The following is a 17,288-nucleotide window of genomic DNA, read 5'->3' as shown; positions in this document are numbered from 1 at the left end:
CATTTTTTCACATTAATTTGATATAACCTTGTATCTTCCTACAATTCAGTTTTATGCTATGTACAATTCCCTTATTCATTACATCATTCCAAATTTAGTCTAATTCATTCACGGGCGTTGATCTTCTGAAATGGATATTCCAATAAAACCATTTTCTTATATCATCGCTTCTGATTAATCTGAATGTTGTCAATATAAAAAACATCATATGCTATATTTAAATATAAAGGATAAACACTGCTTAGGTTAAGGATAGATTGAAATGGAATATTTAAGTAAAAAAGCATAAATTTCTGAGGGCATTTTCCTCCAAAATATCTAAAAGGGCAAGTACATTCTCGATAATTATACAAGTTCTTTGGAATAAGAGACGTTTTTATCAAAGATAAGCCAAGTTTATACCTTATTGTCATTAGTTCCATAACAAGAACCACGTTGTAACGTGATAATGGCTACCCCTATCGAGAATTTTCGGCACTAAGAAATTCTACGTTTCTATGTATTATACGGGTTTTGACAGATTGATATTTTAAATATCCGTGAAACGTAAACTTATCAGAATAAGAAATGGCATACAATGAGATTAGATAACTAGATAACGATCATTGATAATAAAATTATAATCGTTTAAATTTAACATATATTTTTTACTAATAATAAAAATATTTAAGAAACATGCTATTATTTTTAACATATATAAGACAATTTTTTTATTCACTATATAATCCAATTTTTTTTTTCAAACTTAGAAGTTAGTTTGTATGAAATACTTACTAATACCTGAAAAATAGACTTTAGAGTGGATAATTAAGTATTTTTCAATCCTTTTACCTATATTTACATATTGGAATTGTTACAAAAGGTTCTTTTAAACGTAACTTAGTACATTAATTTATTTTGGAAGTTCAAAACGTATTAAGAGCCCTTCAGAGTACTATAAAAGGATTTCATTTACAAACTAAATTAATATTTTCTTCAAACTTTCAATTCGTTATAATTTGAATTTAAATGAAAACATCATGGATTATAGGTGCGTAATCTACTATTAGACCGAACGGATTAAAAATACTTAAAGTAAGTGGTTTTACTGATAAACTCTAAAGGAATTTTGGAATTTTCTAGAATAGCAAAGTAAAACTAAAACGTAAACCAAGTTTAAAACGAAACTAATAACTGGTAGAAAGGTTGAAGTAAGTAATTTTTTTTTGAGTATTCGTTTTTTAATTTTTGAGTTCCCTATATTATTATAAACTATATTAAATATAATTTTTGAAAATTTGTGATAAAAGATCTGCTCCTTCGTGTTTTACATATATTTAAAAACTCGAGATTTTAATGAATTGTTTTCAAAGCATGAAAAATATAGCAGATTCTTTGATTTTAATTGTAGTTAGTAGTTACTTACAAAAAGAAAAGTCGCTAGCTGACTTGGATCTGGTGTAGTTAAATTTTAAAAATGTGTATTTTAAATTTTTTTTGTAAAAGTGTTTTTTGAAAAAGTTTAGTATTATAGTTTAAATTTATTAAATAAAACAAAATATAAATTATACATTTGGTTTAGTATTTCACTATTGCAAGTAAAATTAACAGTAATTTCAATTACTTTTTAAGTTTTTTTTTTGACAAATATGCAAACTATTTAGTTATTTCAAAAACAAATACGCCGAATTATTTGGTATTCGAAATACTATTGGTTAGTTTTTATATCTTTAATTTTATTTTTCAGAACAATTTCTCTTTGTCTAGCTTCTTCTAACTTTAATTTAGATGGCCTTAAAGCCAAGTATTTAACAAATTTTGTAACCAAGTAGATGGACCTTTAAACAATTTTTCAGTCATGTAGTCAAGGAAATGTTCAAATATACGTGTATTTGGTCATTTTGATGGTCAAATAGCCCAGTATGGAACTGCCAGATGATAGTCAGACGTTGAGACGCGGGTGGCGCCCGTGCCCCAGCTGGGCTATTTGACCATCAAAATGACCAAATACACGTATATTTGAACATTACCTTGACTACATGACTGAAAAATTGTTTAAAGGTCCATCTACTTGGTTTCAAAATTTGTTAAATACTTGGCTTTAAGGCCATCTAAATTAAAGTTAGAAGAAACTAGACAAAGAGAAATTGTTCTGAAAGATAAAATTAAAGATATAAAAACTAACCAATAGTATTTCGAATACCAAATAATTCGACGTATTTGTTTTTGAAATAACTAAATAGTTTGCATATTTGTCAAAAAAAAACTAAAAAAGTAATTGAAATTACTGTTAATTTTACTTGCAATAGTAAAATACTAAACCAAATGTATAATTTATATTTTGTTTTATTTAATAAATTTAAACTATAATACTAAACTTTTTCAAAAAAACACTTTTACAAACAAAATTTAAAATACACATTTTTAAAATTTAACTACACCAGATCCAAGTAACTACTAACTACAATTAAAATCAAAGAATCTGCTATATTTTTCATGCTTTGAAAACAATTCATTAAAATCTCGAGTTTTTAAATATATGTAAAACACGAAGGAGCAGATCTTTTATCACAAATTTTCAAAAATTATATTTAATTTAGTTTATAATAATATAGGGAACTCAAAAATTAAAAAACGAATACTCAAAAAAAAATTACTTACTTCAACCTTTCTACCAGTTATTAGTTTCGTTTTAAACTTGGTTTACGTTTTAGTTTTACTTTGCTATTCTAGAAAATTCCAAAATTCCTTTAGAGTTTATCAGTAAAACCACTTACTTTAAGTATTTTTAATCCGTTCGGTCTAATAGTAGATTACGCACCTATAATCCATGATGTTTTCATTTAAATTCAAATTATAACGAATTGAAAGTTTGAAGAAAATATTAATTTAGTTTGTAAATGAAATCCTTTTATAGTACTCTGAAGGGCTCTTAATACGTTTTGAACTTCCAAAATAAATTAATGTACTAAGTTACGTTTAAAAGAACCTTTTGTAACAATTCCAATATGTAAATATAGGTAAAAGGATTGAAAAATACTTAATTATCCACTCTAAAGTCTATTTTTCAGGTATTAGTAAGTATTTCATACAAACTAACTTCTAAGTTTGAAAAAAAAAATTGGATTATATAGTGAATAAAAAAATTGTCTTATATATGTTAAAAATAATAGCATGTTTCTTAAATATTTTTATTATTAGTAAAAAATATATGTTAAATTTAAACGATTATAATTTTATTATCAATGATCGTTATCTAGTTATCTAATCTCATTGTATGCCATTTCTTATTCTGATAAGTTTACGTTTCACGGATATTTAAAATATCAATCTGTCAAAACCCGTATAATACATAGAAACGTAGAATTTCTTAGTGCCGAAAATTCTCGATAGGGGTAGCCATTATCACGTTACAACGTGGTTCTTGTTATGGAACTAATGACAATAAGGTATAAACTTGGCTTATCTTTGATAAAAACGTCTCTTATTCCAAAGAACTTGTATAATTATCGAGAATGTACTTGCCCTTTTAGATATTTTGGAGGAAAATGCCCTCAGAAATTTATGCTTTTTTACTTAAATATTCCATTTCAATCTATCCTTAACCTAAGCAGTGTTTATCCTTTATATTTAAATATAGCATATGATGTTTTTTATATTGACAACATTCAGATTAATCAGAAGCGATGATATAAGAAAATGGTTTTATTGGAATATCCATTTCAGAAGATCAACGCCCGTGAATGAATTAGACTAAATTTGGAATGATGTAATGAATAAGGGAATTGTACATAGCATAAAACTGAATTGTAGGAAGATACAAGGTTATATCAAATTAATGTGAAAAAATGGATGGAAGGTGCGGAATAAGTAAACGTTATCTGAAACACTTAAAAGAATATCATTTTAACTTATTTAATTAGGATTTTTACGTAACCAAGCATTTATTTGAATAAAAGTGGTACTTATTTAAATAATTGTTTGTTTTATTTAAATAATAGGCTTATTCACTTTCGATTATTTAAACATTTAACAATTTTTATTCAACTATTGGTTATTTAAATAAATATTATTTAAATATAGCCGAGCTTATTTTATTCATGGATAAAAATTAATCGACTGCCGAAGACTAGAAGCAGTTCTAATTTAAATACTTATATTTAAATAAATAGGGAAAAAAATGAACGATTCGATCGGAGGCATATCATTTTTATTACCTATATTTGCATTTCAGAAATCTATTTTAACATATTGAACGCCAAGAAAAGAGGCTTTTGTAGTATTTTTCCTCCTATATTTACATATCGGAATGTAATTTAACGTATTGAAGGTAGAGTATAGAGATTTTGTAGTATTTTACTACCTATATTGGCATTTCGGAAATATATTTTAACGTGTTGAATGTAGAGTATAGAGATTGATGTAGTATTTTTCTTCCTACGTGACTACACCGGAAACGTCTCTGTGTTATTCGCTTTAGTAATCAAGCCGACTCTGAACTTATGTTTTACTCTTTATTATACGAGGTTTTAACATACACCATTTCAGTACATTCTTAACTTATTCCATACGCTATTTAAAACATATGAGATAAAGATAACGAGGAAACAAGTTAACTCTGAACATATATGTTATGCTCTATACGTGAAGGATGTTGTAAGCTTAAATTTATAATGGTTAATGTGTAGTATTTTTCTACCTTTTTACATTTTATAGTATTTCTTTATCTATATTTGTGTATCGGAAAATTGTGTTTTTTTTTTTTATATTTACTGTATATATTTGCGTATCAGAGTTGTGTGTTGTCGTATTAAAAGTAGAAAAAGGAATTTTTCATAGTGTTATTCTACCTATTTACATATCGGAAATGTATTTATATTTTACCGTATTTAAAATATAGGTAATTGTTTTTATTTTATTTTTTATACCTATATTTACATATTGAAATTGTTACGCATACGTGGTTCCCATTTAATATTGGAATATTTATAGTAATAAAAGATAACTATTGTAGAAAATAAAAGATATTTTAATTAAAACATTTCTTAATTTCTTTATGGTCTAAAAATATTTACAATATTTACAAATTTTTATATTGTTTAACTTCATTCATTTTAAAAAATGTAATTCCTTGACTTAAATAAAGCGTGAATGTAATTATTTTCAAAATTATATTTACAAATCTTATCCACACAAATTTCATTTCATTTTAATTTTAGTGTTTGATAGTATCTTTCTGGCTATATTTGTGGATAAGAATTATATTTTACCGTATTTAAATAGTAATAAAAGCGAATTGAAAGTTTGAAGAAAATATGAATTTAGTTCGTAAATAAAATCATTTTATAGTAATTTGAAGGACTCTTAATACGTTTTCAACTTGAATAAAATTAAAAACAATAATCTAAGATACCCTTCAAAGTTAAATTCCTTTAGAGTTTATCAGTAAAACCACTTAAGTATTTTTTCAATCCTTTTACCTATATTTACTTATTGGAATTGTTATAAAAGGTTCTTTTAAACGTAACTTAGTACACTAATTAAGTATTTTTAATTTACCGTAATTTAAATATAGGTAAGTGGTTTTTATCTTATTTTATACCTACGGAAGCGATAAATAAATTATAGCAATAAATTTTTGGAGTTTGGGGATGGGTGGAAAAAAAAAAGGCTCTTCGTTTTTCCAACTGCTTTTCTGATGTACCCAAAAATGGACCAAATTAGACCAAAAGTACCCTTAAAACGACCAAAGTCACCATTTTCGGCCCTATGTACCCCATTTCGGACCAAAAGTACCCCAAACTGGACCTATTAGCTTTATTGTAATGTTAAACTCCCATAGAGCTTCCCCTAAAAAGAAAAAAACTTGCGGTCCAATTTTGGGTACATGAATTATTTCGGAGACGAAATCCATGTTTTAAATTCAAATTAACCGCGCTCCCCGGGCAATCCGCGCCTCCCAGGTAATCCGCGCACGCGCGCGCTATCTTCCTGCCTAGGTTATCAAGTATCATACAACTTACATAATTTCCACTTATTTCGTACGATAAAACGCCATCGAGATATTCGTTTTAAGAAATACTCGTGAGATCGGTTCAAGTGCCAAGCATATTTAAGTACCACTTACGTGATAATGTTATTAAAATGAAGTTTAAAAATATTTCCATTCTACTTTAACAACGAATATTCCATGACGTCAAAACAATCTTAAATTCAAATTAACCGCGTCCCCCGGGGAATCTGCGTACGCGTCGCCTAGGTTATCAATTTTTACATCATTTTATCTTATTACGTTCGATAAAACTTGATAAGATATACGTTCAAGTATCTTTCGAGATAAGCGTAGATAAATGAACAAGTTGGCCTGGACACAATATGTTGATATACGAAAAAACAAATCGTCGCGAGAAATATCAGAAATACATTGACTTTTCGATGATTTTACCCCCATTTCACCCCTTAAATCCCGGATCTCGATCCCGAACCTAAACCTGAACCTGGGATCGGAGTCTCGCCATCACTTTCCTTCTACTCTTGGGTATAAGCCTAGCTGATTATTATTATATTTCTATACCATGGATTTAACAAAGTTTCAAATTATATATTTATACCGGTATATATCGCGAACGGTCATTTGATTTGGTCTGTTTTACAGTATTTCTTCGTAAACTTAAGCGTAAAGTCCTGTTTTATAAATTTCTAGCCTATAAGATCACGTTTGTAGGGGTGTTTGAGCTCTTTTCTACGCACTTGGTCGTGGCATCTTTACATCTGCCTATGAAGTTGACATTTGACCATCCGTTTTTCTTAAATTTTCCCGTCCACCACTGGAGGACAAATGTAACAATTTTTTTGAACGCCACTCAATATAAGTACTAGAATTTGTTCCGCCTTATGTAGCGGAATCTTCTTGAAAATATTAAGCTTTAAATAGATCTACATCTAGATCTTTTAGTCGCATTACCTTCCCCTCCGTGTTGAGTACTCCTGAAAGTCATTGAAGATATCTATTGGTCACTTTGGCTTATGTCATCGCTTACTCGCCAATTTATGATTGAATCGCGCATATTTTGAGCCGAAATGGTTAAATCGATTCCACTACGGTTTTTATTTGAAGATAACTTTTGAGTTAAATCCTATTCTTCAAAAGCAAGTTCGTTACTAGTAAGTAACTTCTTAGGAAGATCTTCCTACTGAATCCTAAGATCTTCTGAAGTCTCTACTTGAACCACCAGTCCTCTTTTTTCTGGGTCCGACCATTTTCATTCTCATTTTGATCTTCGATAGATAAAGATCGTACTCCAATTTCGTTATTAAAGCAACGGACGTTACTTGTTTGTCTGTGAAAAGATTAGTACTACCTTTTCCTTTCGAGGGGAATTATTTGATGGTTAGGCCATTTCGAACTACTTCCGATAAGGTTGGTTTTTGCACGGAATGCATTTGTGCACTAGCACCTTTAATACTGGAGAGCTCCAAGCGGCTCGCAATTACGGGTTTTCGATTAATTCAGATGGCCGGGTTACAACGCGCAGCCACGCGAGTCGCAAGCTGGGATCGAACCCGGCTCCTCTTGCTGCGAGCAAGGACAGTAGATACAGGGACGAGAAAGTGTATTGGCGGCCTCTGTTGGAATATATCACCTAAAACGACCTAAACGCCAGGAGAGTTAGTTGTAAACAAAAAAATGGCGGTAACCTAAATTTTAGCGGTTCTTGACGAGGCTTAAATGTTCAAAACAAATGGGCATTTTTTTATTTACACTCTTTTATTTTTAATTTAACATCAAAATGGTAAAAAGTAACTACAATAATACTGTCCATGGTGAACCACGTCTTAACAATGGCCGCGGTTTGTTTACATCTAACTCCCCGTGAATATGAAGACGTTTAAAATCGAAATTTGTTTCCTGCTTTCTCGTCCCTGCATCTACTGTCCTTGCTGCGAGGCGAAAGCGCTAACCTCTACGCCACCCCACTTACTGGCATCAGCTTGTTACTAACGCAACATAGAATACTTCCCACTTTCTCGGTAATAAATTGAAGGTTTTTAATTTCAAACTCACTTTCCTCGATATCATCTATTTTCGGCCGTTTATTACGGCTCCTAATGACTACCACGCATTCACCTTAATTTCAAAAAAAAAAAATCGTCTTGGTTTATGTGTTAAATATATCCATAATTGAAAGTTACAGTAGTCCACAACAGTCTTTTAAATTTGCTCAGTGTATGGATAAATTTCATATCTAAATTGACTAATATTAAGGGGAAAATCACGTCGAGAGAAAAAAGACACCGATTTGGAATTGTCGAAACTGAAATCCTTATTTCCTCAAGGTAAGTACGCGTGTTTTTCTCTTATGGTCCCTTAAAATCAGATACATTTTCCGCAGATCGAAAAAACAAAAAATTGAAACATCAGTTACTTTTTAAGGGTTTTTAATGTTTTTAGCTTTTTATCGATATAAAATGTCTAATATCAGTAACTATAATACAAAACTTTAATAGTGTTACATTGTTAATCAATTTAAACTAGTCTAGAGGTTTAGTTTTACTTTTAAATTCGAAAAAAATTAGTAAAAATTGCCGCTTTATTTAAATTTGCAAACCATATATTAGACTAATCATGGAATAAAAACTTTTTATATTTGTTTCGGAAAAATACGGAATATTATCTGACTTACAACATTAGTTTTTTCACAAACATTTCCCGTTGAAATAACAAATCAGATTAGATTCTTGAGAACTTAGAAAAAAATTCGGTTTAGGTACACAAAAATGGTGTTCCAGACTCAAAGATACCTAATTGGGAATGTGGCGAATGCAGTGCTTGAGGTGATCAATTACGAGCGAAGCAGGAGTGCGGAATAGGATGTGAAATTCCACTCAAAACGGGTATGGGTGGCTTCTAATCTCAACGTTAGCAAAAGAAGCCTAAAGCGTGCGGCCATTTTTTACTCGAAAAAATACAATCAAAATAAAGGTGGAATAAAAGCATACTTAAGGAAATGCTTAAGGGTCCTATCCGTTCTCCAAACAATAACTTCAATAATGTAGAAGCTGTAACAAAAACGCAATAAAATTATGATATATTTGTTGCTGATAATGATTCTGACCATCTAATATCGATAACAAAGCTATCATAGTAGTCGATAAACCAAATGTTAGTAGGCCCATTGATGAGTTACAATTATGTCGCGTACCAGTGTTAAATGGCGTTTGTCTTTACAATCAAATCAAATTTTACAATCTAACAAACGTCGTACCACAAAGAAAATTACACCAAATGGGACTAAAATAAATGGAAATCAAAAATACTGTATTTGTGACCAACCAAATGATGGAAATATGTATTTCAAATGCACATCCTGTAAAGCTTGGCTTCATAATAACTGCATTGGCTTTAGCGAAAGTCCAAATACTGAAAACCGTATCAAGGGGAACCAAAATTTTAGTTGCTCTACGTGGGATTGAGAATGCGTACCACACTTTAAAAAAACAGTTTAAATTTAAACCATTAAGGGGTTATTCCACTTTTGTCAGAAAATAGAACCCTAAACGGTTGAAAATCTAACTATTTCCTTTAGAAATAAACCATGTTATGCAATAGAATGGTTTAATTATAGACCATTCGAGGTATACAAAACACGCAGAAACGGTTCAAGGGCCCGTTGCAGAGACGTTTTTAAGAATCGCAAAAAAAAATCCTCGCTAAATTAACAGAAAGGGGACGTGACTTCGGAAATTCGCGAGCTTCTCGCCAAATTGGTGTGCAGAGACATCTCGATCGCAAATATAACAGGTAAGCGTTCTGCTTATTTTGCGAGAGGCCTACGGCAGTCGTTAGCCGCCGAAAAGCTCGCAAAAACAATGGCGGATTGTGGTACGCAAAGAGCTTTTTCCTGTGGGGATTTGTCAAAGAGGAAGTGTATAAAACGCCTGTCACTAACGAAGAAGATCTACGGCAGAGAATCATCGCAGCGTTCCAACTCTTAACTCCCGAGATGGTCCGTGCTTCGTCTCAAAATATGCTTCATCGCGCACGGATTTGTATTGCAGCGGACGGTGGAATTATTGAACCTCATTTAAAATAAGACGTGTGAATTCTGGAATTCTACTAAGTAAATTGTATTTTCTCTAAAATATTTCAAATGATTTGGCTTAAAAAAACGGCCATTTTTTATCTTTAAAAACATACGATCATTTGAAATTAGATAGGTTTCTTTTTCATAACACGTAAGCCTTTTTGGGTAGTACCAACTTGTTTTGTTTCATGACGTATTATATCAATGAAAAATTGACCAAACCAATTTCATTACAGGTTTTCGAGTACGCTCTACAACTTGTTGATAGCAAATTTTCGTCAAAACGCTTTTTCTGAAAATTCCAAAAGAGAAGGGTCCTTCCCCAGAGAGTATATCCGGATAATTTGACATTTCTAGCAACTAAAGTTTTAGAGAAAAACGCCTGGGCTAATCAAATTTAGACACCCTGTATTATTAGAAAACAAAATGATTTAGTTACAAGTAACACTTATATAAAACTGTTTGCTACGTCGGTAGTCCTACCTTATCGGTACAATATCTCTAGTAGAACATCTGCGTCCGTTAACTTTCAAAAAGATTCTTATTAGAATTACTCCTAATTCTAAACAAAATACCTCTACTAATACAAATTATATCAATTTAATTTAATAAAGGTAAGCAAAATTAATATTTCCAATCGGTTTTGATCAATTAAAAAGATTTGTATGTAAATTATTAAGTTTATATAAATACTTAGCTAACCCTTGGTCAAAGTTACAATCAGCCAAAATTCCAAAAGGGCGCACGCCGTATAGATAAATTGTAGGATAGAGTAGAGCACGCGAATAAGCAAACTTTATATATGGACGTATCTAAACAACCAAATATTTTAAATTGGTTTTCGGCAGTAATAAAATAACGGAAATAAATTTCCAATCGACTAAATATTATGCCAACTATTTATTATAATAAAGATGTTTTATTTGTTATTTACAAATTATTTATACAACAAAACATTTGGTTAAGTCAAAAGTGGACTTTTGAACCGCAACAGAGGCATTAATCTAATACAATTTCACTTGGCGTGATTTTAAACATTACTGTTTTTTTCATAGTTATGGTGGAATCTCGTGTTTTTATATAAAGTCCCTCACATTTTTTTAAATTTGTGCAGTTTAGGTAGGTCATTTAAGCCCATTGAATTAAAAAGATTTACACAATTTTTAAATATCGATTGTAACTTTATATTTGTGCGAGCATAAGTGTTTCGTAAAATATGTTGGTTTCAATAACCATATCATAATTAATTGTTGTACTGAAAAACGTTGAAAGCTGTATATTTCAGAGATTTATATATATATAGTTACGTATTATTCATTTAGAAAGCTTAATTTTTGAAAATGGGGGTAGTATGATCTATTAATAGAGCTTTAACCAGGACACGAATTGCTTTTTTTAAAAGTATATTTATCCGATTTAAATTGTGGTTGGATGTATTTCCCCATATGAAGATACAGTAAGATAAATGAGTGTACTAATGAGTAGTAAAGCTGTCGAACAATTTTGTGATTAAATAACTCCCTATAACACCTTAAAAGATACATTAAATGATAGTTTTTTATTAGCCTGAGGCGTCCAGGTTAAATGTTCATCTACCTACAGGAGCTAATATTTTGCTTCGGAAACTTTGCATTCGATACATTGGCCTATTTACGCCACTAGCCCGTTTTTACACACATTCCTAGGGGATTTGTTTGTACTGGGCCCGCGCTACAGTGTAGCCGATGCCTCCGTATTCCACATAACTCTCCAAGAATTAGGCTTAGAAGGGCCAGGGATATCTCAATCGATAGGAAATAGCATGTCCTCGGTAGATTGTTAAGTTGGTTAGAAGGAATTTTGTTTTAAGCTAAATCGAAGCGTCTTCGAAAGTAACCCTGACTCTTTTTTGTGGTTTATGATGTAATCATTAAAGAGATAATTGTTAAAACTGATTTTAGTTTATTTGAGAAAATATTGGTTGAAGAAAAGAAGAAAAATCTAAAATATTTTATTTGAAAAGTGTTGCCGAGCTTATTTTTCTCTGATAAAATTAGCGAATAAGTATATAAGTCCATTATAAAAAGGTATAATAAAGCTAAACCCTAAACAAATTTGAAGAAATTTAAAAACTTACTAATAGCTCGTACCGATAGGTCTTCGAGCAAACAATAAGACGCGAACCTCGGATCAAATAGATCTTCGAGTGAAAATTAAATAAAATAAAATAGCCAGAAATTCCAACGGTAGACCGGTTTCGTCCTATTTGGGACTCGTCAGTACCGTGCGGGAAATCTCGCTCGCTACTATAACACCGAAAAGAGAACCAAAGCCTAAATATTAAAAATTTCAAAACGAGTTGCGTAGCAACTTATTTTTCTCTCACTCTCACAACAAAACAGTTTGGCAATCCCGAATCAAATAAATTTTATAAATTATCGTCAATTTATCGCGTGGCAGGTTAAATTTGAACTTTGAAAACGTATAATTATCAATTTCCGACCCGATTTCGTTAAAATTTCCACCAAAAAAGTGAATAGTCGTTATAACAATCAACTGAAGCAAAGGTTTATGTTCTTCACACTCGGAATTTTTATAATCATTTAATTTGTTACCGCTGTTTGAACAATTATACACTGCACACTATTTACCCGTAGAGTTTCTGTAAGCCATAACTTTATAACTAACTTAACTATTGATATTTAAAATTTGCCTAAATCGTTCGACCTCTCATTTATAAACGCACTAGATCGACCCAAACTCGCACCTCGGTAATGGTGGCCTTTAAATATTTTTTGCGCCTACTCTAGCGCCATCTATTATTATTCTACAGCGAAAAAATCCAGTATGAACGCGAAAATAAAACCGTGGAGAATGATCACGTGACTCTCCTCTGTCGTTCAAACTTCTAGAGCTCTGCTTAACCTCTCTTTTCAATACTTACCTTTACGAGAGCTGGCCGCTGAATCTCTTTTAACGAAATATTTGAGTATTCCTTTTGTTTACATTTTAGGCATTTCTGGAAGCGCTTTTGCCGATAACGAACAATACAAGACTTTCTGATCGTATTTGCGAAACAAATTCATAATTCCAAAACGAACTTTGACCTAAATTTGTAAAGCGTGATTCTGTCAAAATGAAAGGCCGAGGAAAAAAGTTCAAGTGCACAGAGTGCGTTTACGCCACGAGCCAGAAGGTTTCTTTGATTCACCACAGAAGAACTCACTCGGGTGAGAAACCCTTTCTGTGCGACAAGTGTAGCTACGCGTCAGCAACGAAGGGGAATTTGGTTACCCATAGAAGAACCCACTCTGGCGAAAAACCATTTCCGTGCGACCAGTGTAGCTACGCGTCAGCAACGAAGAAGAATTTGGTTATTCATAGAAGAACCCACTCTGGCGACAAACCATTTCAGTGTGACCAGTGTAGCTACGCGTCAGCAACGAAGAAGAATTTGGTTATTCATAGAAGAACCCACTCTGGCGACAAACCATTTCCGTGCGACCAGTGTAGCTACGCGTCAGCAATGAAGAGAAATTTGGTTAATCATAGAAGAACCCACTCTGGAGACAAACCATTTCAGTGTGACCAGTGTAGCTACGCGTCTGCAAGTAATACTGTTTTGATTTGCCACAGAAGAACTCACTCGGGCGAAAAACCATTTCAGTGCGACCAGTGTGGCTATGCTTCTGCATGGAAGAGCTGTTTGATTTACCACAGAAGAACTCACTCGGGCGAAAAACCATTTCCGTGCGACCAGTGTAGCTACGCGTCAGCAACGAAGGGGAATTTGGTTACCCATAGAAGAACCCACTCTGGCGAAAAACCATTTCCGTGCGACCAGTGTAGCTACGCGTCAGCAACGAAGAAGAATTTGGTTATTCATAGAAGAACCCACTCTGGCGACAAACCATTTCAGTGTGACCAGTGTAGCTACGCGTCAGCAACGAAGAAGAATTTGGTTATTCATAGAAGAACCCACTCTGGCGAAAAACCATTTCAGTGCGACCAGTGTGGCTACGCTTCTGCACAAAAGGGTCATTTGATTCTCCATAGAAGAACTCACTCCGGCGAAAAACCCTTTCAGTGTGACCAGTGTAGCTATGCGTCTGCAAGTAATTCTGGTTTGATTTACCACAGAAGAACTCACTCGGGCGAAAAACCATTTCAGTGCGACCAGTGTGGCTATGCTTCTGCAAGGAAGGGGGATTTGATTTTACATAGAAGAACTCACTCCGGTGAAAAACCCTTTCAGTGTGACCAGTGTAGCTACGGGTCTGCAAGTAATTCTGGTTTGATTCGCCACCGAAGAACTCACTCGGGTGAAAAACCATTTCAGTGCGACCAGTGTAGTTACGCGTCTGCGAGTAAGAGTGATTTGAGTTTACATAGAAGAACCCACTCTGGCGAAAAACCATTTCAGTGCGACCAGTGTGGCTATGCTTCTGCAAGGAAGGGGGATTTGATTTTACATAGAAGAACCCACTCTGGCGAAAAACCCTTTCAGTGTGACCAGTGTAGCTACGGGTCTGCAAGTAATTCTGGTTTGATTCGCCACCGAAGAACTCACTCGGGTGAAAAACCATTTCAGTGCGACCAGTGTAGTTACGCGTCTGCGAGTAAGAGTGATTTGATCAGCCACAAAAAAAGACACTTGGACGAGAAGCCCTTTGGGTGTACCAAGTGCCAATATCGGTCTAAATATAAAAAGCTCGTTCTTGGCCACGAAAGAGCACGTCACTCTGAAGTGGATAAGCCCCACAAATACCCCAGTTGCGACCGGAACTTCGCTACTAGTAAAACCCTCCAAGGTCACCTTCGAATTCTTGGTTCACCTGAAAACCAAATTGGCGCTTTGAACAGTTACCACCAAGTGCGCCAATCACAACCACGTCTATTTGACTCCTCTGGTCGTAACACGGGAGGTAGGTATTGTTTGGTGCAACTGCGACGTTTGACGAAGGAACAGATCGAATCTCTCACTGAAAAGCCCCACGTAGTCCACGCCGTGAAAGCGGAAATTGGCGAACCTGACACAGACACATCAACCATCGACATAAAAAGGGTTACCTGCTCTGAATGCCTAAACACCGATGTCAGCAACGTCAAGCTAGAGCCTTTTTTTGACTTCATCGACCAATTTCCGATTTCGTCAGTCGTCAGGAGAGAAGAGTTGAAATTTAACCCAGTTAGGGATAAAAACGAGGGTGTCTCAAGGAACCTTGACACCCCGATCAAGACCGAGTTCCCTCACGAAGAAGAAAACTTGTGAATTTATTTGACGAAACTAAATAAACTATTTTTAATTTCAATTCTGTTTATATATTTGTTTCTAACTAATTTACTTTTCAAAACATATTTCATATAACTTAGAAAATGCCTTCGAAACGATTCACTTGGTGAACGTTGAAAGACGTTCTTAAGTTGAAGGAGATTGTGTTTTTCTTGTTTAATTTTAAGTCAAATTAAAAAATTTCTGTTGAATTGTTCTTTTTAACGTGATTATTTTCAAATCCTCTATTTAGCAGACGACTGTTTCTAGAGACCCGAAATATTCACTATTTAATAGACGGGTTGGTGGCAGAGATGGGCAAAATCGCGAGTGAAGTGTAGTCGTCCACTCTCCCTCATGAGCGAAAGTGACAAACGTTTAAATGTTCACTTTTCCCTCTTTTCACAATCGCAGTTGAGAACTCCCCTCCTAAGAGTGAATTTTTCATTCTTTCGTCCCTCTCCGAGTGAAGATTCAGGAAAAGAGTGAAGCTAGTCAAGATCACCTCTTTCACTCTAATTCTTGGCGGTATATTTGAATTTAGCAGCGGGAAATTAGAATTCTGATACAAAGTTATACTTTAATGAGAAAAGCAAGCCCTAGTATCTGTTCCAGAAAATTATTATTCGATTTGCAATTGTTAATATAATTTTCATATATGTTAAATTTAAGAATTCTTAGATTTTATAGTAACCCGATCACATGCAAAATTCGGCTATTGTGTATGAAACCTAAAGACTTAATAGGTGTTTCCAGGGGCGTAGCTAAGGTTTTCGGCCCCCTCCTGCATAACATTTCTGGTGTCTTCCGCTGAACCCGTTTAAATACTTGGCCGATTTGCACCCTTGATAAAATGATGGGATAGTCAATGACCAGTGGGGGAGGGGGTTTTACAATGCTTGCAACATTAAATTAAATTAAATTGTTAAGGGTTTTTAAAAAAATGGTTTGAACAGGGAAGTAAGGGGCTAAGATAATTGTGGCTTTTTTAAACAAACAAACAACTACAATCAACACATAGTTACATCAAAGCAAAATAATATATCTAACATAGTTAAAGGGAATATAACCTCAGGTGTTTGGTGTGGAACACCAACGTTTGCAGCTCTGGACGCTCTTTCCTTTGGCTTTAGAAATGTTTGGCGCCACTCTACAGGGTAATTTGAAAAAATAAAGGGGTCTTCCGTAAAGATTTCTTTGCAGGTTATATTCCCTTTAATAAAAAATAAAATCATATACCCAACTAGCGTCCTACAATGGTATAAATTGGGCCGTTGAATTTCAAAATATCACAGTTTCTGGTCGACCATGCTTACAAAAGGATTTTGAAACAGCTGGCTGAGATTTTATTTAACTACTTGTTGTTATACTTTAGAAGTTTAGGGCTAGTTTAATATTCCTTCTTCAACTTTGGACACTATAAATGTAATAAATAAAATGTATTTTTCATTTTCTGACCTTTAATCAATTACAATGTTATTTACTAATAGGATACTATATATTTATTGTTAATTTCGAGAAAATTGTTGTTCCATAATACACTGTAATTCATTTGCAATTGTGTAGGTCAGAAAATATCGTTTCCCCCATTTTAAATGGCACGTTATCCGTTTCGTGTTCCTCGACGCCACGAACGTCAAAGTGGAAGGCGAGTGCTGACCACTTCGCCGCGGCGAAAACGTTTATATCGTCCACGCTATCGGAAGAAGTGCTTCCAGTTAGTGTATCCCTCGAATTCGTCAACGATGCCTCATTTTTGGAAGAGTTCCCCAAATTTGGGAAACGAGGGATCGCGAAATATTTTGAATATTTGGGAAGTAAGCCCAAAAGCCAAAGTGATAGGACCCCTACGAATACTATGTATGGTATCTGCAATTATTGTAATAAAACCATTGTAGCTTCGAATGGTAGCGACTCCAATTGGGTACGCCATCTTAACGTTAGTATCGTTTTAATAATATTTATAATTGGGT

General features: G+C 33.4%; 1 protein-coding gene across 1 annotated transcript; it reads left to right on the top strand.

Annotated features, from left to right (window-relative positions):
• The first annotated feature begins 13,569 nt into the window (after positions 1-13,569).
• Positions 13,570-15,477, top strand: LOC149951773 (uncharacterized). The gene is made up of 3 exons (XM_090169665.1): positions 13,570-13,650; positions 13,711-14,070; positions 14,215-15,477. The coding sequence occupies exons 1-3, from the start codon at positions 13,570-13,572 to the stop codon at positions 15,313-15,315; spliced, it is 1,542 nt and encodes a 513-aa protein (XP_090025791.1). The 3' UTR covers positions 15,316-15,477.
• Positions 15,478-17,288: the final 1,811 nt, after the last annotated feature.

Source organism: Leiobunum rupestre, chromosome 3, assembly GCF_980474605.1.
Source record: "Leiobunum rupestre chromosome 3, qqLeiRupe1.1.hap1, whole genome shotgun sequence".
In the NCBI taxonomy this organism is placed as follows: domain Eukaryota; kingdom Metazoa; phylum Arthropoda; class Arachnida; order Opiliones; family Sclerosomatidae; genus Leiobunum; species Leiobunum rupestre.
Note: the sequence above shows the minus strand (reverse complement) of the source record. Positions and strands in the feature narration are given on the sequence as shown.